Here is a 20,301-nt window from a genome sequence, read left to right on the forward strand (position 1 = left end):
GAAAAAAACTGGAACCCTTGTGCATTGTTGTTGGGAATATAAAATGGTACAACTGCTGTGGAAAACAGTATGGCAGTCCCTCGAAAAATTAATCACTGAGCCACAAAGGGAACTCCCGTGATTGTATTTAATACCACTAAATTGTACACTTAAAAATGATCAACATGGTAAATTTTGTTAAGTGTATTTTGTCACAATGAAACAGAAAAAAAAAATGGTTTTGGAGTGTCTGCTGTGGCACAGCAGGTTAAGGATCTAGTGTTGTCACTGAAGCAGCCTGGGTCCCTACTTGGTGAGGGTTCAATCCCTGGCCCGGGAACTTCCACATGCCATGCCTGCCACATGCTAGGAAAAAAGGAGTTGGCACAATAGGTTAGGAATCCGACTGCAGCAGCTCAGGTCATTGCAGAGGGTACAGGTTCAATCCCTGGCCCGGCACAGGGTATTAAATTAGGATCCAATGCTGTTACAGCTGCAGCGAGGGTCACAGCAGTGGACAGGATTCAGTCTCTAGGCAGGGAACTTCCATATGCCATGGGTTTGGCCATTTAAAAACAAACAAACAAACAAAAACTGGTTCTAAAAGTGCAGTCCTCAGATCACTAATATCATTGACGTTAGTGTGAGAAGCACCTGGTAATTTGTTAGAGATGCAAATTTTTGACCAAACCCCAAATTTACAGGATCAGAAACTCTGGGCTCAGCAATGTTTCTAGTAAGCCTTCTAGTTAATTCGGAAATATACCCATTCCCTAGAGTTTGAGAACTGATTAAAAAAAAAAAATGCTGCGTAAGACTATTATAAAGCAAAACAAAAAGTAATAGACATTTTTAACCCACCATGACCAATAACACTCCATCAATCTTACTTAAAATATCTGCAACTTGAAAAACTCTGGAGGCTTAGGAATTCAGAACTCAAGTTGTTCAATTTATAGAGGTGAATTTTTTTCATGAACTTATACTGCCATCTACTGGCAGGTGCTAAAACTGCAGCTAAAGCAGATTTTTAAAATAGAGATGTACCTTTGCATCTCTAGGGTGAAACATTTTTAAATCACTTTTTTTTTTTTTTTTTTTGCTTTTTTTTTTCAGGTCCACACTTGTGGCATACAGAGTTTCCCAGTTCCCAGGCTAGGGGTTGAACTACGCGGTAACACCGGATCTTTAACCCACAATGTCATGGTTACTAGATTCATTTCCACTGCACCACAAGGGAACTCCTAAATCACTTTTAATAATTTTTTTAATGTACCATAAAACCTATACTGAAGTTACATACAATTCTTCATAAAGGCATGTAATTACTATTGAATAAAATGGATCTCCTGCTTTAGAACTTCAAAACAAGGTTTGAGGAAACACATTAAGGTAATGCAAAGTTCACATAAAATATCCTAAATGCAAAAAAAAAAAAAAAAAGGAACACTGGAGTTCCCGTCGTGGCGCAGTGGTTAACGAATCCGACTAGGAACCATGAGGTTGCGGGTTCGGTCCCTGGCCTTGCTCAGTGGGTTAATGATCTGGCGTTGCCGTGAGCTGTGGTGTAGGTTGCAGACGCGGCTCGGATCCTGCGTTGCTGTGGCTCTGGCGTAGGCTGGCAGCTACAGCTCCGATTCGACCCCTAGCCTGGGAACCTCCATATGCCGCAGGAGCGGCCCAAAGAAATAGCAAAAAAAAAAGACCAAAAAAAAAAAAAAAAAAAAACAAAAACAAAAAAAAAAGGAACACTGTCCTCCTGGTTCATTAGGCATATTTATATTTATTGAATCTAAAAAGTGTATATTCTAGTCATTCACTCAGTAATTAAGTGAACAATTCAATTTTCCAAATTTGTCTATCAAAGTTAGTCTGTCTGAGTCCAGTGAGACACCAACATCAAATGCTATCACTTACACGTGGAATCTAAAAAAAAGAACACAATGAACTTCTCTGCAGAACAGATACTGACTCACAAACTTTGAAAAACTTGTAATAATTTCTAAAGGAGACAGGCTGGGGTGCGAGGATGGAAATGCTATAAAACTGTGTTGTAATGATCACTGTAACAACCATAAACGTAATAAAATTAATTAATTTAAAAATAAAAAATTAAAAAACAAAGTTAGTCTGAGTGAGGTATAAAAGACCCATTTTACTTCAAGTTTACTTACTGTTTATATTTCAATTATACTGTACAATTGTATATCCAATAATATAATTGTATACCATATGATTATATTCAATTACACAATATAATTGTATATTGTTATGTATTTACCTCCTTTCTTATAAAACTTAATATGTAAAGACTATTGTCGAAAATAGTATTTGCTAGAGTTCCTGTCGTGGCTCAGTGGTTAACGAACCCGACTAGCATCCAGGAGGATGCAGGTTCGCTCCCTGGCCTCGCTCAATGGGTTAAGGATCTGGCATTGCTGTGAGCTGTGGTGTAGGTCGGAGATGCAGTTCCAACCCCACGTTGCTATGGCTGTGGCATACGCCAGTGTCTATGGCTCTGATTGGACCTCCAGCCTGGGAACCTCTATATGCCGTGGGTGCAGCCCTAAAAAGACAGACCAAAAAAAAAAAGAAAGAAAGAAAGAAAAGAAATAGTATTTGCTGCTGCCATTTAAAATCTAGAAAGCCAATCCACTTAAGTTAGGTATCTAAGATCACAATAAAACTTTAAGTCTCAAAATAGTTCAAATTATACAATCAAAATGTTTTATGAACTGAAAAAAATTTCCAAGTTCAACTACCTTCTCCTGATGTAAATATTCTTCTAATGGCTACATTTGAACAGGATTGAAAAAGCCTTGTTTTTTAATCTAAAAAACAAATATGACTATTGTACATCGTTTCCTACATTATTGCCCTTAACTAGCTTTTCTTATGTAACAGCTAAAAGAATTCTTTACTAACCTTAAAGACAAAGTCCTACAAACTCTATCTGATATAGAATTTTTCACAATATGAATACAGATCATGCTGAAAATGTTACTGCAACATGAAAACCACTAAAACTCTTTTCAGATTTTTTTTTTTTTAACCCAAATTAGAAAACAAACCAATAGTTTACTGACAAGGACCAAAGCTGTTGGGTTAATTGCCAAGAAATGTATAATTAACAGTGACAATTTTGGTTTCAAAGAAGCTAGTGAGCGATAAGTTGTCCAAGAACTGACATGAAAATGAAAATATGCAATTTGCTGCAGATATGAGATGTGAGTGGTGGGGGTGCTGAGAGAAATCAGTAAATCCTCGCTGAATCCAGGACCTCAAAAAATTTATCAGTTCATTAAAACACACATCAACTGTTTAAACATTATTTTCCCCAACTTTATGATCCAGAAACAGGATTCAAGTAGTTGCTCAAGCAATTAAGTGATGGAATCAGGATTCCAAACCAGGCCTGATTCCAAAGAAATGCTCTCTTTCCTAGAAATACTGGGTACCTAGAGTGGAATAAGAGGTGGTGTTACAGCTAATTCACCAACTGAAATTTTTTTAAGTTGTATTTTAATCATACGTGTTTTTATAAAAACTATACTAGCATGACCTGCAGTTTTTACAAAACAAAAAAAACAAAGTAATCAAAATTAGTGGGAAATGTTAAAACAAGTAACACTAGAGGTGTTAGGGAGATTTGGCAACAACTGTGAAGGGGATTAATAAAAGTCAGCAGACCTTAGACTAGGCTGCGATACGTTCCCAAGTAGGAAAAGCACTTGCTTTTATTTTCCACATGCCAAACTTGAACTATCTTTGAATTCGTGAACATCATAATTACCATTAACTGTTGATCAGTATGTCTGAAAAATACTCTCTGATACTGTTACCACTGCGAATCATAACTTTTGGAATTTTTTTGCTTTTAATGGCTACACTCACGGCACATGGAAGTTCTCCGGCTAGGGGTCAAACCGGAGCTGTGGCTGAGGTCTACGCTGGCAGCCACAGCATCTGCAGTCATCCAAGTCACATCTGCAACCTACACCACAGCTTGCGGTAACACCAGACCCTTAACCCACTGAGCAAGGCCAGGGCATTTTCATGGAGACAGCATTGGGTCCTTAACCTAAGCCACAATGGAAACTCCCTGGAATTTTAAAATAGAGAATTGTTGAGAGTTCCCTGATGGCCTGGCAGTTAAAGACCTGGCATTGTCACTGCTGTGGCTCGGGTTACTGCTATGGCTCAGGTTTAATCCCCTGGCCCCAGAACTTCTGCATGCCAAGGGTGCATCCAAAAAAGAAAAAACAAAAAAAAACCCAAGTGAGGGAATTCCCGACGTGGCTCAGTGGTTAATGAATCCGACTAGGAACCATAAGGTTGCTGGTTCGATCCCTGGCCTTGCTCAGTGGGTTAAGGATCCAGGGTTGCCGTGAGCTGTGGTGTAGGTCGCAGATGCAGCTCGGATCCCACATTGCTGTGCCTCTGGCGTAGGCCGGCGGCTACAGCTCCGATTCGACCCCTAGCCTGGGAACCTCCATATGCCGAGGGAGCAGCCCAAGAAAAATGGCAAAAAGACAAAAAAAAAACAAAAAACAAAAAAAACCCCCAAGCAAACAAACAAAGAAACAAACTCACAGATACAGAAAATAGATGAGTAGTTACCAGAGGGGAAGGGGCTGTATGGTAATGGACAGTAAGTGGATTTGTAGCAGCAAACAATTTGTAATGTACACAGATGTCAAATTATAACTGGTTCTGTCTAAGTTTCAGGCTGTATACCTGAAACATATATAGTATGAAAAGAACATAATTCCATCTAGAATAGCATAAAAATACTTAGAGATGAATTTAACAAAAGCTATATAAGACTTGGATACTGAAAACTACAAAATACTGTTGAAAGAAAATAAAGACAATCTAATAAATGCAAAGACCTCCAATGTCCACAGACTGAAAGACTCAATAGTGTTAGGATAAAATTACTTCCCAAAGTGATCTACAGATTCAATGCAATCCCTATTAAAATCCCAGCTGGCTTTTTTTGCAGAAGTTGAAAACTGATCCTCAAATGCAAATAGAAATTAAAGAAAGTCTTAATGGCCAAAAGAATATCAAAAAACAAATTAGGAAATCCACATCTCTAACTTCAAAGTTTACCCCAAAACTACAGGAATCCAGACAGTGCGGTATTAGCAAAAGGAGGGACCTACAGATAAGCGGATCAGAGTCCAGAAACAAACCCTCACATGTATGGTCAATTTAGTTTCAACAAGGCTGCCCAGACTTTCAATGGAAAAAGAACAAGTGCGGCTGGAAAACGGGGCAGACACATGCAAAAGAACAGAGCTGGACGCCTCCCTCCCACCACACACCAAGATGAACACAAGTTTAGTTCAACTCTCAAAAGCGCATGGGAGACATTCCTGCTGTGTGCTTAACAACTAACTAAAGAGATATCGAAGAGAATGTGAATGCATTCTCGGTTCCTTCCTTAAAAACGCAATTTCCAAGTTTTATAAAACACCAACAAATGTTTAACACTGTTTAATGGTGGTAACTTTGGATCAATGGTAATTTCACATCTATATTGGAGGGATTTTTTTTTTTTAAAGTTTATGCCCCTTATGAAACTGAGAAAGCCAGTGAAAGCTCAGGAATCGCTCAAGAGGAACAGATTATTTAATGGCCACTGTATTCAGTACGTGCTGTAAGGCAGTGCTACCAAAGCCATACTCTATTCTAATTCACGTACGTCAGTCCCTTATAATTTTTGACATTTCATCTCATCTTTCTTCTCTGTCATCCCTGCCAAAAAGAGTAAGAGAATAATTTTGCCAAATGTTACTTTAAATAACCTACAGAAATTATTGGTAGGCACTTCATGTTTTCATATAAATCAATCACTATCAAAAAATTAACAGTAGTGTTGCATCAAATAAAGCATGCTACAGACATTAAGGAGCTGTAAGGGTTGTTTTTTTTTTTAATGTAAAAAAATGACACCTTTTACTAATAGGGTACTACAGGTGTCTTTCTACAAGTGGGGACCTGCCTATTTGGCAAGGAGATCGAATGCACCAATGGTGGGAAGAGAGTTCTGAAGTTCCCGTAGCTAATCTCAACCACTGCCCTCTAGATATCATCCGTTGTCCCTTTTAGTTTATGAAATCTGCTGCCAAAGGACAAATCAGTTACACCTATCAGTGACATTTTCTCAATATTTTATTATTCACAATAATTGCTAATTTACAAATAACTGTGAGTCAAAGCTAAATAAACATAAAGTGATAGGAGTTATTTAAAAAAAAAATTTTTTTTTAAAGGGCCACACTTGCGGCATAGAGAAGTTCCCAGGCTATGGGTCGAATGGGAGCTGTAGCCACCAGCCTACACCACGGCCACAGCAACAAGGGACCTACACCACAGCTCGTGGCAACATCGGATCCTTAACCCATTGAGCGAGGCCAGGGATCAAACCAGCCGTCTTCATGGATACTCATTGGGTTTGTTACTGCTGAGCCACGAGAGGAACTCCCAAAAATATTTTAGCATTTCTAATAAAATCTTTTCTTTATCTAGTAGTAACTTTCAAAAAGTGATTATAGAAAGAACACAAGATTTTAGACCTTAACAAATAATAAGTAAAAGCAGAACTAATTTTCTATTAACTTTTCATTTTCTAAGTTATCTATCAAAGAAAAAGTCTGTTTTCTAATTTTAGAAAACAGGGACTTCCCTGGTGGCAGGACGGGTTCAGGATCTGGTGTTATCACTACTTCAATGCCTTAGGTCGCTGCTGCGGTACAAGTTCAACCCCTGGACCTTTCACATGCCGCAGCATGGCCAAAAATGGGGGATAAAAAGGCAGAAAGTCATGATTTTCTTTATTCAAAAACTAGCTACAACTATTAAAATGTAGTCTGTTAGTTAAAACTAATAGTACCCAATGACATTTTGCTGTTGCGCTAACAATCGTCCACGCTCTAGTTTAAAAGTAAGCCTAACAAATTTAAAAATCCATAATTACGCTGTAAGTAACAGATAATTAATCATGAAATAGTTAAAAACAGACCTCTGGACAAGGTCGAATTTAAAATCCCACCAGCAGGAGTTCCCGTCGTGGCGCAGTGGTTAACGAATCCGACTAGGAACCATGAGGTTGCGGGTTCGGTCCCTGCCCTTGCTCAGTGGGTTAACGATCCGGCGTTGCCTCGAGCTGTGGTGTAGGTTGCAGACGTGGCTCGGATCCCGCGTTGCTGTGGCTCTGGCGTAGGCCGGTGGCTACAGCTCCGATTCGACCCCTAGCCTGGGAACGTCCATAGGCCGCAGGAGCGGCCTAAGAAATAGCAAAAAGACAAAAAAAAAAAAATAAATAAAAAAAATAAAATCCCACCAGCAGAGTATACCCAATAAAAACAGCCACCTATTAGTGCTTCTGTAAAACCGTTATGTAATCAATTTCACATGCTGACATGTCCTTTAATATTACTTACGGTACAGGCATAGAATTTCAATTCATCTATTTTAAGACTAAAGTGCACACCGTTACCAGAACACAGAAAATGACCAAAGCATTTAGATTATTATCTACATGGAAATCCTTCTATAATAATTAAGTTAGCAAAAACACTACCGCAAAACTGAATAAAGACCAAATTTTACCTTTTCTGCGTCGTAATATAGAGATTTCAGCGTGGTAAACAAGGGTGGGCAGCCTTTACTGAAGTTAACCCTCAGGAATTTATCCATTAGTTCTCTAAACTTTGCACCTAGAAACAAGAGTGTACTTTGTTATACTTCGATTGAGGCAAACAGTTCTCAAAACTAGTTTATAAATAAAAATAAAACTCCTTCAGAAACAATGATGCCCCTACCCAATGTTTAAACCCAGAAAGTTGGTCAGCATCGTTTCTTATTTGTTAACCCCCCAAAACGCCTAACACCAAAGATTTCGGTCGGCAAGATTTTCCCTATGTCTACAATCAAAGTATCTTCCAGGGACACTTTCGAGAAGCAGGTACGCAAAATGGCTGTGCGGCTTTCAGCAAAAGAAACCTACTCCCCATTCTGAAGGTAGGTCCCCAGAGGAGGTACCTTTCCTAATCTCGCCGAGCAGCAGAGCTCAGTCCCATGTGCAGACATCTTAGAAGGCACTCTGCCAACCACAGAAGGATTCTGCTGTAACCAGCCCTGTATTTAAGTAGCAGCTTTTGAGACACTAAAGCAGTATTTATAAATGTCTTCCAAATCAACTAGTGATGTACATCAAGAATCATTCATTTCACAAACATCCATCAAGCACCTACTATGTGCCAGGCATTGTGCCAGGTATCCAGGATACAGCTGTGAGTGAAACGAAAAAAAATTTTTTTAAATTCTGCCCTCGTGGAACTTATTAACACTTTGGTGGGTGAGATGGGCAATAAGTAAAATAACATATGTAAGGCATTAGACTGAGCCCTGGGGCATTCTAACATTAGAAGTAAATAAACACCCCATTGGTAACACCAAGTAAATAAATCTCCTATTACTGCTAAACACTTACCAGAAAATATCAGTGTTAATTTTTAAAAGCAGAAAAAATTGAAAACAAAAATTTAATACAAAGGCTCTAACCTTTTTGACAGTAAGATTAACACATAAGGACACAGATTTGCTCACTCAAAAAAAAAGGAAAAAAAAAGAGAGACATGTATGCCATGAGCGTTTTAAGTCAAAGTAAGACTAAGACTACTGAACTGACCTTTCTTAACTAAGGTCATTCCTTTTCTTTAGGTCATGCCTGAAAAGGGCCACAGCTGTGGCATATGGAAATTCTCAGGGTAGGGGTCAAATCACAGCTGCAGCTGCCAGTCTTCGCCAGCCACACCAACCAGAGCAACGCCAGATCAGAGCCGTGTTCGCAACCTACACCACAGCTCAGGGCAATGCAGAATCTTTTTTTTTGTCTTTTTGCTATTTCTTGGGCCGCTCCCGCGGCATATGGAGGTTCCCAGGCTAGGGGTCGAATCGGAGCTGTAGCCACCGGCCTACGCCAGAGCCACAGCAACGCAGGATCTGAGCCGCGTCTGCAACCTACACCACAGCTCAGGGCAACGCCGGATCGTTAACCCACTGAGCAAGGGCAGGGACCGAACCCGCAACCTCATGGTTCCTAGTCGGATTCGTCAACCACTGCGCCACGACGGGAACTCCGCAATGCAGAATCTTTAACCCACTCAGTGAGGCCGGGGACTGAACACACAACCTCATGGATACTACTTGGGTTTGTTATTGCTGAGCCACAATGGGAACTCCAAGGTCATTCTTTATGAATCACATTGTACCAAAATACTCAACAATCCATGTGGTTACTGTTATTGGTTATGACTGACAGTACTGCACAAAACATGCATGCTCAACATAATCCTGATGTCAAAAACTGGAAGGAAAAATTTGAATTTTATTAAGTGAAAAATTTATTGAATATAAAAACAGGTTTAAAGTTTGTTACTTCAATTTATTATAAAGACTGTTTTCAGATCATCCCTAGTCTTTACATCAGAGAAAATTCTAGAAGATTTGATCTCTGAAACTACTTTTTTGGGGGGCTGCATCCACAGCTTGCAGAAGTTCCCAGACCAGGAACTGAATCCGAGCCACAGCAGGGACCCAAGCTGCAGCAGTGACAATACTGGATTCTTAACCACTAGGCCACAGGGAACTCCCTCTGAAACTAGGAAGTAATGATGAACATTTAACCCGAATGAAATTTTGTGCAGCCTTGCTCATTTGTGGTTTTCAAAAGATGAACATACAAAGTATACCAAGACCACATAAAATTCCACTCTGAGTTGAACATACATCATTACTTCCTTAAAAATCACAAGTAGTTTCAGAGGAGTTCCCGCTGTGGCACAACAGGACCCATGGTGTCTCTGGAGTGCTGGGACACAGGCTCAATCCCCAGCCTGGCACAGCAGGTCAGGTTAAGGATCTGGTGCTGCCACAGCTGTGGTGTAGGTAGCAAGTGCAGCTGGGATCTGATCCCTGGCCCCTGGCCAGGTAACTTCCATATGCTGTGGGGTGGCCAAAAAAGAAAAACAAACAAACAAAAAAACCCAATGTACTCAGCCCATAAGTATCCACAATATGGAAAGCTTCTCCTCCCATAAGCTGTTATTTCAACTGTGCAGCTCTAGCTATGAGAAAGAATAAGGAAGGCGTTATGTACTGACATAGGACTGAACTCCAGGTATAGAGGTAAGTGAAAAGGAAAACTAGGTACAAAGGAATCTGTTACTTCTCTACAAAAGGGGGAAAATAAAACCATACATAAACCCTCAGACAGGAACTTTGGCTTATATGCACGATGTACTTCTGGAAGAATAAACCAACAGTGGCTGTCTCCAGGGAAATAAACTTGGTGACCATGGAGTTCCCATCGTGGCTCAGTGGTTAATGAATCCGACTAGGAACCATGAGGTTGTGGGTTCGATCCCTGGTCTTGCTCAGTGGGTTAAGGATCTGGCGTTGCTGTGAGCTGTGGTATAGGTCACAGACGAGGCTCGGGTCCCGCGCTGCTGAGGCTGTGGTGTAGGCCAGCGGCTAGAGCTCCGATTAGACCCCTAGCCTGGGAACCTCCATATGCCGCAGGAAGCAGCCCTAGAAAAGGCAAAAAGACAAAAAAAAAACCCCAAAAAACAAAAAAAACCGTGGTGACCGGACATGAAAAAGACTTTGAATTGAAAACCCTTTTGTACCCTTTTATTTAGAACTGTATGAAGGCACAGTCTAAACCAGAAGCCCACACAGCTACTCAACCATGCAGTCACACACTACATGCCAAAATTACTTACCATTTACACATCACATAATTTTTTCTTTATATATAAAACTATTTCACAAAAATAAATAATTTCTCTTCTTCCCATTTATTTTCAAATAATTCTTTAGTCCCCCCCCCCCCAGCCGAGTCTTTCCTTTAGGGGGAAAAAGTCTATCAATCATTAATGTGCCTGCTTAGTACTGCAACTTATAAAACAAATTATCTGACTACAGAGATGTTATGCTAATTCTTCACTAGATGTAGCAGATTCACACAAAAACTGATGTCCAAAAAAACACTGCTAAAATAATGAATAAAAACACCAAGATCAGACTGGATCTGATAAATGGGATTTTTTCTAAATAACAGTGCATGTTCTCACTCTAAAAAAGAAATGATAATCACGTGACCTAGTGGAGGCGTTACCTAACACTACAGTGGTAATATTAGAATATTTAAATGTATCAAAACAAAACATACACCTTAAACTAACACATTATATATCAATTATATCTCAATAAAAAATAAAAGTAGGAGTTCCTGTCATGGCTCAGCAGTTGGCGAATCCGACTAGGAACCATGAGGTTGCGGGTTCGATCCCTGGCCTCCCTCAGTGGGTTAGGGATCCGGCGTTGCCATGAGCTGTGCTGTAGGTCGCACACACAGCTCAGATCTGGTGTTGCTGTGGCTATGGTGTAGGTCGGTGGCTACAGCTCCGATTAGACCTCTAGCCTGGGAACCTCCATATGCCACAGGAAGCGGCCCTAGACAAGGCAAAAAAAAAAAAGACAAAAAAAAATTAAAAATAAAAATAAAAATAAATAATCCAATGAAACAAAAATAAAACAGAAGCAAAATCTGCTTAGCATTCTCTGTTTAATACTCTGGATTATCTCCTTCCCTCTCCCTCCTGAGCCAAGGAAGGCAAATAGATACAATGAATTAAACTAGTTATTTTGAAGAGCGCTATTTTCGGGAGTTCCCGTTGTGACTCTGGTTAATGAATCCGACTAGAAACCATGAGGTTATGGGTTCGATCCCTGGCCTCGCTCAGTGGGTTAAGGATCCGGCGTTGCCGTGAGCTGTGGTGTAGGTTGCAGCCGAGGCTCGGAGGTTTGGATCTGGCGTTGCTGTGGCTCTGGCGTAGGCTGGCGGCTACAGCTCCTATTAGACCCCCAGCCTGGGAACCGCCATATGCTGCAGGAGCAGCCCCAGAAAAGGCAAAAAAAAAAAAAAAAAAAAGACACACACACAAAAAGAAAAGCGCTATTTTCACAGCACTTAACTTTTCAGGCTGTTGGAGAATCTCCCCAAGAACTTCTGCTGTGTGCACTAATCTACAGATAATAAACCTTTTATCTAAAAACCAGACATTTGGGAGTTCCCATCGTGGCTCAGAGGAAACAAATCCGACTAGGAACCATGAGGTTGTGGGTTCGATCCCTGGCCTTTTCAGTGGGTTAAGGATCTGGTGTTGCCGTGAGCTTTAGTGTAGGTCGCAGATGCAGCTCGGATCTGGCAGTACTGTGGCTGTGGTGTATGTAGGCTGTCGGCTACAGCTCCTATTAGACCCCTTGCCTGGGAACCTCCACGTGCTGCTGGCGCAGCCCTAAAAAGCCAAAAAGAAAAAGAGGCAATAGGAGTTCCTGCTGTGGCTCACTGGGTTAGGTACCCGACATAGGGTCCACGAGGATCCAGGTTTGATCCCTGGCCTCGTTCAGTGGATTAAGGATCCGGCGTTGCTGCAAGCTGCAGCATAGGTTGCAGATGCGGCTCAGATTTGGCATTACTGTGGTGCGGCCGTAAAAAATAATAAATAAAAATAAAAACCCGAAAGCCCTTTTCAAAACTTGCATTTTCAAGTTCATCATGTTTCTTGAAAAGATCTTATTTCTGACTCTGATAATGCTGAGATACCTTTCTTACTACACATAAAATGCTTCTAAACAGGCAAAAGAACCAGTGAGTATTCAGCTGTTGCACTGGTACAATTAAGTAGTTGCACAATTTTATACATGATCTCCAGAGCTTTATAAACACATGTATGTTAAAACCTTACAGTGACTCTGACCTTGAAGCCCAAGCCATCAAGACCCTTCAACTGAGGCCTACCTTGTAAAAAGACCCTTTTAGTGTTTCAAAGACAGAATGTCCTAGAGGGTTCAGAGTGATTCCACTTTAACCTAAATTACACTTCACAATCAACAACTGGCCCCAGGCTAACTTTCAGTAAAAATATATTTACTATCTTATACACAAAAGGCCAACTATGGAATTACTCCAGTTATATAAATGTTCAAAACAGGCAGATCTACAGGTACACAAAGTTAGATTAGTGGCTGCCTGGTTGAGGGCGTGGGGACTGCTAATGGGCATGAGTTTTCTTTTTGGAGTGTGATGAAAATTTTCTGCAACAGATAGTAATGGTGGCACAACTCCATGAGCATACTAAAACACTGAGTTGCACACTTTAGAAATGAATTTTATGGTCTGTGAGTTAATAGTTCAAAAAGCTTTTTGTTTTTAAAGGACATACGGAAGTATATCTGACCGTGGAAATTCAAAACACATAATTAAAAGTTCTAGGCAGGGAGTTCCCACTGTGGTGAAGCAGAATCAAATCTGACTGGTAACCATGAGGACGCAGGTTCTATCCCTGGCCTTGCTCAGTGAGTTAAGGATCTAGCATTGCCATGAGCTGTGGTGTAGGTCAGTCTCGGCTCAGATACTGAGTTGCCGTGGCTGTGGTGTAGGCCAGCAGCTGTAGCTCCAATTGAACCCTTGCCTGGGAACCTCTGTATGCTGTGGGTTCGGCCCTAAAAAGCAAAAAAAAAAAAAAATTCTAGGCAGTCCTGCAGAAACCTGATTGCTACGTTTAACCAAAAGCTTCCCAAACTCACTTGACTAAAGAACTTCTTAGTACAGTACTAAGCACCCTCCCCATCAAGCCTATTAACATCCACTTGGACTTAATGTTCCCTGGAAAACATTCGGAAATCTGCCTGTTTCACAAGGCCAAAACAAAACCAAAACAATACTCTTCATCATTTATGTAAGTGAAAGGCACTATTTTTTTCTTTTAAAATGAATGTGTACCTACTGCCTAATCCAGTACATTTCTAAGAGGTATTTCCTTTATTTTTCAAGTCAATAAAAAAGCTTTTAATTTCCATGACTCTTTTGATAAAAAGAAAATAACACATTTATTTATACAAATATTTCCGTTGTAAATGTGAATTCATTAGAAAATGAATTCCCCCTCCACACCCCATGCCTACAATAGAGATTTTAAAGTTATATTAGCTTCCTAGTGTCTGACTTGTAGTCAAAAGACATGTCAGAGGTCCCAATATATAATTCATAATCTACAATGCTTTGAACTAGACATACAAGACGGCTTTAAGAAAAAGGCATAATCTTTCATAACATCATCAACGAAGTCATTAATTCTCTGAAGAATACATTTACCTACGATAAACTCAAAAGCATAAGAGTTCAGCTACAACTTAGATCAAGGTCATGAATGTACTACTGTTAAATAAAAGCACATCACAGAATACCTACCACAGTGCTCCAATTTACAAAAGCTACAAAAAGCGGGGCTTTTGTTTTTGGTTCTAGGGACACAAAATACATGCAGCTCTACAAAAACAACAGCATGATAAAAGGCAAATTTCAGGAGCGTGGTCAACTCTAACGAGAGAGGGCCCTGCACAGGATCGGTGACGTTCTTTGTTGATGGTGGGCACAAAGAGCTCACGACCCTTTCTCTGAATTTACGTCCTAAAGAATCTAAAATTTCAAAACCTCTAGCACTTAAATCACAATACCTCACATATAATATATTCAAGGGAATTTATTTTCTAAATATGATGCTTACCTTTAAAGTCCCAACACAAAAACAATTTTATACAGATAATTTCTGATATTTAAAGGCAACATAAAGCTAAACCAACATAAATACTCTTAACAACATGTATGCATAACAAATTAACAACTGATCACTCCCACCCTCCAAGACTGGTGTAGATGCAAACTCTACTCCAGAAAAATCAGTTTTTAAAATGTGAATGGCATCGACTAATTTCAACAAGTAATTATCCTAATATTACCTGGGACAAGATTCAAAGGTAATCTTCTAGGTGAAATTGCTCTGGGGTGCTGCTGACTAATTTCTTCATAAATCTGAAGCCTCTCTTCTAAAGTGCCTATTATCAGTAAATACGTATGAGATTCAAAGCATAAAAACTTTTACTTGTGATAAAATGCTAATAAACTTTTGAAATTATGTTAGAAATTTAAAAAATCACATTATCAGTATTAAAGGTGCTGTCAATTTTTGTAATAATGACATTAAAAACTCTATGGCCATGAAATAATATAATCAGTAAACCGCCATTTGAAACCCAATATCCAGAGAATTCCAAAACTTCATCACAACAGATTCTACATCCAATTCAAATCCTACACATCCAAGATACACAGACTCAAGAATATATGGCACTTCTCTATATTCCTGCATGCACAACCTACAAAAAAGAGTGGGTTCCTTTATAACATATCTTACATAAATCCTCTAACCCAATGAATCCTAACATATAAACCCAACAAGAGTCTACAATGCCTACTGGTAAGCTTAAAGAAGCAACAGTTTCAGGGTCATGAATGCAATTTTTAAAAGATAAACTAAATTTCTAAAGTAGCTTTGACACTTAAAATCTTCAATGAAACGCAATTCATAACCTTCTTAGTTCATGTCCCTGTTCAGGCACAGGAAAAAAAAAAAAAAGAAGAACCCCATTAATAGAGACTGTTTAAAGTGGCACTTATTTCTAATATAATGATATAAAACATACTTCTAACAGAAAGTTATTTCTTCCCCCTCAAAACCAACCTAATTTTGCAGTACTAATATAAATTGTACTAATTTTATAGTACAAAATAGAGGATCTACATGTAAACCACAATAACAACCTGCAGAGCAGGATCTGGGTCTAGTTTATTATGCTGCATAATTTACAAAGAAAGATCACGTGCATTATTTTAATGTAAGCGATTAAGACAACTTACAGCAGAATTTTAAGAAAAAAAATTTTAAGAAAACGCAAACAAACCCATTTTTAAACTATAAGATTCTAGGTGGATTTTAATTCAGACCACGGAAATACAACTACTGTAAGACGAACCCTTGGTGCTAACCATCAAGGCCTCCACAGTAAATGGAGCATCAGTATTAATACTATAAACATGGCACTTTAAAAAGTCAACTCCGACTTTGTTTAGACTCCTTCCTTCCCCCAATAATATGTTTTGGAGCTCCAATGTGGTTCAATTTTAAAAACTGGGATATGTGAAAAATAACTTTCACACTCTGCTAACAATTTAGAGACTTCATGAAATATTGAGGCCCCTTACACTAAAATTTACAAGTAGGCTATTGCACACTGTTACAAAACAGTTCTCATATTTATGCCTAATCTAAGAGAATGACAAGCTGTAAGTATAAAAAATATTTTCCCACTACCCCAGACAGAACAAGTCCTATAAATGTATATAAATTAACATTAAGACAAAACTAAACCATTTCAATGCCCTATTTGAAGTCACAAGTTGGAGCTCCAGAACTTACCATGGGGGAGAAAAGGTCCTAAGGAACCTAAAAAAATAAAGTAATACAATTAGTTTTGTAATTAACATATTTTATAGTAAGCATGAATCCTCATATGGTATATATTATATTCATTTTGCCAAAACACTTAAATATCTGTATTATTAACATGTCAGTAACTGACAGTTTAAAGTCACATTTATCTCACGTTTCCAACCTTCAGACATATAATTCTGATCTAATCAATATTTTAATTTTCATTTTCTTAAAAATAATTTAAGGAAAAAAAAATGGGGGGGGGGACTTTTTTTTTTTTTTTTTTTTAGAGCTGCACCCACGGCATATGAGGTTCCCTAGCCTAGGGGTCGAATTAGAGCTCAGCTGCTGGCCTACACCACAGCCACAGCAACGCCAGATCCAAGCTGCATCTGTGACCTACACCACAGCTCATGGCAACGCCAGATCCTTAACCCACTGAGTGAGGCCAGGGATCGAAGCTGTGTCCTCATGGATACTAGTTAAGATTTGTTTCCACTGAGCCATGACGGGAACTCAAGGAAAAAATATTTTTTAATCATTTGTGACATTAAAATTTAAATATAAACAGAAGGCTGGTCCTAATACATACAAATGATTACAATGCAACAAAACCTTTTCTCATTGCTCTTCCTACTGTGAATGAATATGGGTAGCTACCTAAATTACCATACTTCTTAAGTTTAAGAACTGTGGTATATGGAATGACTGGCCAATGGGGACCTGCATCTAGCACAGGGAACTCTACTCAGTATTCTGTGGTAATCTACATGGAGAAGGAATCTGAAAAAGAACTGATGTGTGTAAACAAATAACTGAATCACTCTGCTGTATAACAGAAATTAACACTATGTGGCAAATCAACTAGACTTCAATAAAACTTTAAAAAATGAAAAAAAATAAATTTTAAAACGCTGCTGTATCAATACACTCGAGTTTCATAATTATTTTATATTCGTTTCATAATTATTTCAGCCGTATACTTATCCCTGAGTAAACATAATTTCAGCAACATTAACTGCTCCTAACGACATTTAATTATGAAAACATCAGGGAAAATTTTTAAGAATATTATAGATTTCTGAAAAAGGTAAAGCTTATCTAATTTCAGAAGAGGTATAACATTTGATTCTACACAAATTAGCCTAGTTGGAAATTAAAAGAATAGTTTTTATGCTAATGCTGTATACAATTTACTCCCAGCAACATTTCTTTGGCCCAGTTCTTATCTTTAGAGGTTGAGAGTAACAGTCCTCTAATTCTTTAAGAATTTTAAATAATTATGACATTTCCCCCAAAGGGAATGCCCGTTTTCTTCCCTATCACTCTAGTTAGTCTAAATTGGTAACATTTTAAGGGACCAGAAACCTAAAATTATCTGTAAGCATTTACCACTTAAGTATAAATATTTGAATTCATTTGCACTCCCATGCGTAACCTGTAATTCTAAATGGAAAAATGAATGCTAGTACTAAAAATATGCATCCTCAAATATTATTACAACTTAATATTTTACTATGCTTCAAACACTAGTTAAGAGAAAGTAAAGGAGAAAAATCATTACATACTAAGTTGGAGAGCTTTTTCCAAGCCTTCATAATAACACCAATTTTCTGCATTCCGATCAATCAAGTTTTTGAATACTTCACTCGCTTCTTTTAATCTTCCCAATTTCAACAGCATTTCCCCTAAAATTAAGTTTAAATGTCATATTCACTTTACTTAAACATTAAATACCTTTTGGATCCAAGAGATTTCACTAAGCATTATTCGTGTAATGCATGTTTATAAAAGACAGAACTGTCCATGCTACTCTTTAGGGCTTGTTTGCAGTTTGGGACGCGAAGGCGATCTGGCTACATCTTTCACCCCACTGACCACCATGCATGATTCAGCTCATCTGGCTGGCTAAGCGGCTTCCTCTTCCTCCCTCACCATTCCATGTGCATCCCTCCCCAAGCTGGGTAGGCAGTGGAAGAGGACAACCTTCCCAGATAGAGAAGGACCACCCTTCGGTCAGGGGTATGCAAGCAGCTGTCCTCCCCTGCTAGAACCTCCCAACAAGCTCTCAAGGGCTTGCTGCAGTTTAAATAACTAAACATAGATTAATTCACAGCTTGCCTTCAGTTTCACATTCTATTACATTAACATTCATTTTTGGCTCTCTCTCACACCACAAACATACATACACACACACATATATGTATATACAGAGAAGATACTAATTTGTCAGTAAAAATCTTTGTATTATGCACATTCTTAAGATAAGTAAAGACACACTATTTACACGCTGGTAAAAAAATCCTAATGAAATATCCCTGCCTTCCTACTGCAAGATTTTCAATGTACTTTTGCTAATCAAGTCTTATGTTAAACAATTCTCCACTCAATTCTTAGTATCCTTTCCAGGTTACTAGAATTAGAGACGTTTACCTTACAAAACCAGAACACCAAACAGTTCACAGCAAGAAACTATGCAAACCATGTTCACATGCAGTTTAGGGTCACCTCTAAGATTCAATTGCTTTTACTAAGCCATACAAGTTGAAAGTGGGTATGGGAAAAGAGACTCTAAACTTCTCAGATAAAATAGAAAGCACATCTAATCAAGATAAAATGGAAAATCTCAAAAAAGAACATATCTCAACTTTCTATCCCTAAAAATTCCCATTCCCTGAAGACTCTGTTTCAGGAGTTCCCACTGTGGCACAGGGGGTTAAGATCCAACTAGCATCCATGAGGATGTGGGTTGCATCCCTGGCCTCACTCAGTGGGTGGGGGAACCCCACGTCGCTGTGGCTGTGGCAGAGGCTGGTAGCTACACCTCCGATTCGACCCCTATCCTGGGAACGTGCATTTGCTGCAGATGTGGCCCTAAAAAAAGCAAAAATTAAATTAAATTTGAAAAACTGATATATTTTCAGTCATAAATACTATTTCAGCTCTCAACATCTTGGAGGAGGGAGCATGTTGTAGTGGTTATTACATTACTATACTATCTGTATATATTATGTATCTCGCAAGCTCTACACTAAGACCAGGTGTAACTACCAGTTTTACCACTTTCTAGCTTTGTGACCTTGTGTAACTTACAAAACTTCCAATTTCCATTTCCTTACCTGGAAAATTATCAACTACATCAGTCTGTTTTTATGATAATCAACTGAAAAAATGTATTTAAAATGGTCAGCACAGTACTTGGTACAAAGTGAATTCACATGAACATTTGTTACTTAAAACTATAAACAGTATGTCAAACTATAACTCAATTTTAAAATGAAAGGGGGAAAAAAAACTATGACCATGCCCCATTTCTCTGCAAGAGAATTAAAAAGTTTCATGAAAAGACCTGAAGAGGAGTTCCCGTTGCAGTGCAATGGTTAACAAATCCGACAAGGAACCATGAGGTTGCAGGTTCGATCCCTGGCCTTGCTCAGTGGGTTAAGGATCTGGTGTTGCCGTGAGCTGTGGTGTAGGTCGCAGACACCGCTCGGATCCCGCATGGCTGTGGCTCTGGTGTAGTAGGCCAGGGGCTAGAGCTCCCATTCGACCCCTAGCCTGGGAACCTCCATATGCCATAGAAGCGGCCCTAGAAAAGGCAAAAATACAAAGAAAATAATAGTAATAGAAAATAAAGGATTCAACCACCTTGCACCATTAACAATAGCTACCATCGAAAACAAAAAAAAAAATCAGAAACACCAAGTGCTGGCGAGGATATAGAGAAACTGGAATCCTGTACACTGCAGGTGAAAATGTAAAATGGTGCAGCTGCTGTGGAAGACAGTATGGCTGTTCCTTAAAAAAGAAAAGAAAAAAGAAAAGACCTGAAGAAAACTTAACTGCATATTGCTAACTGAAAGAAGTCAACATGAAAAGACTACATACTATATGATTCCATCTCTGTTACATT

At 38.9% G+C, this 20,301-nt stretch overlaps 2 protein-coding genes and 1 long non-coding RNA gene across 37 annotated transcripts in view; 1 reads left to right on the forward strand and 2 right to left on the reverse strand.

The window, feature by feature from the left end:
• Positions 1 to 20,004, forward strand: part of VWA8 (von Willebrand factor A domain containing 8) — a 545,205-nt gene extending 525,201 nt beyond the window's left edge. The window contains exon 30 of the transcript XR_014819568.1: positions 19,865 to 20,004. The gene's annotated coding sequence lies outside the window, so the exon portion shown is untranslated. The remainder of the gene's footprint in view (positions 1 to 19,864) is intronic.
• Positions 1 to 20,301, reverse strand: part of NAA16 (N-alpha-acetyltransferase 16, NatA auxiliary subunit) — a 66,734-nt gene that overhangs the window by 27,098 nt on the left and 19,335 nt on the right. For 9 of the 35 annotated variants that reach the window (XR_002336684.2, XR_002336685.2, XR_014819578.1 and 6 more), the window contains 3 exons: positions 17,957 to 18,076; positions 14,857 to 14,952; positions 7,600 to 7,706 (listed from right to left, as the gene is read on the reverse strand). Coding sequence is in view for 17 of the 35 variants with exons in the window: in XM_084981889.1 (XP_084838015.1) it covers positions 7,600 to 7,706; positions 14,857 to 14,952; positions 17,957 to 18,076 (323 nt within the window). In the remaining 18 variants the exon portion in view is untranslated. Of the gene's footprint in view, positions 1 to 7,599; positions 7,707 to 8,031; positions 10,151 to 14,856; positions 14,953 to 16,373; positions 16,401 to 17,956; positions 18,077 to 20,301 lie in introns of those variants that run through there. The other 26 variants (XR_014819576.1, XR_014819577.1, XR_014819582.1 and 23 more) reach the window with 5 other exon arrangements.
• On the reverse strand, positions 1,159 to 4,252 carry LOC146398599 (uncharacterized). Its single transcript, XR_014819592.1, has 2 exons — positions 1,732 to 4,252; positions 1,159 to 1,428 (listed from the first exon to the last, which is right to left on the reverse strand). It is a non-coding gene; the product is annotated as an uncharacterized LOC146398599 (long non-coding RNA).

Source organism: Sus scrofa, chromosome 11 (genome assembly GCF_054392235.1).
Source record: "Sus scrofa isolate SSC_HxYL_T2T_F1_AM1 chromosome 11, Sscrofa_HxYL_maternal_Yorkshire_Landrace_v2.0, whole genome shotgun sequence".
NCBI lineage: Eukaryota > Metazoa > Chordata > Mammalia > Artiodactyla > Suidae > Sus > Sus scrofa.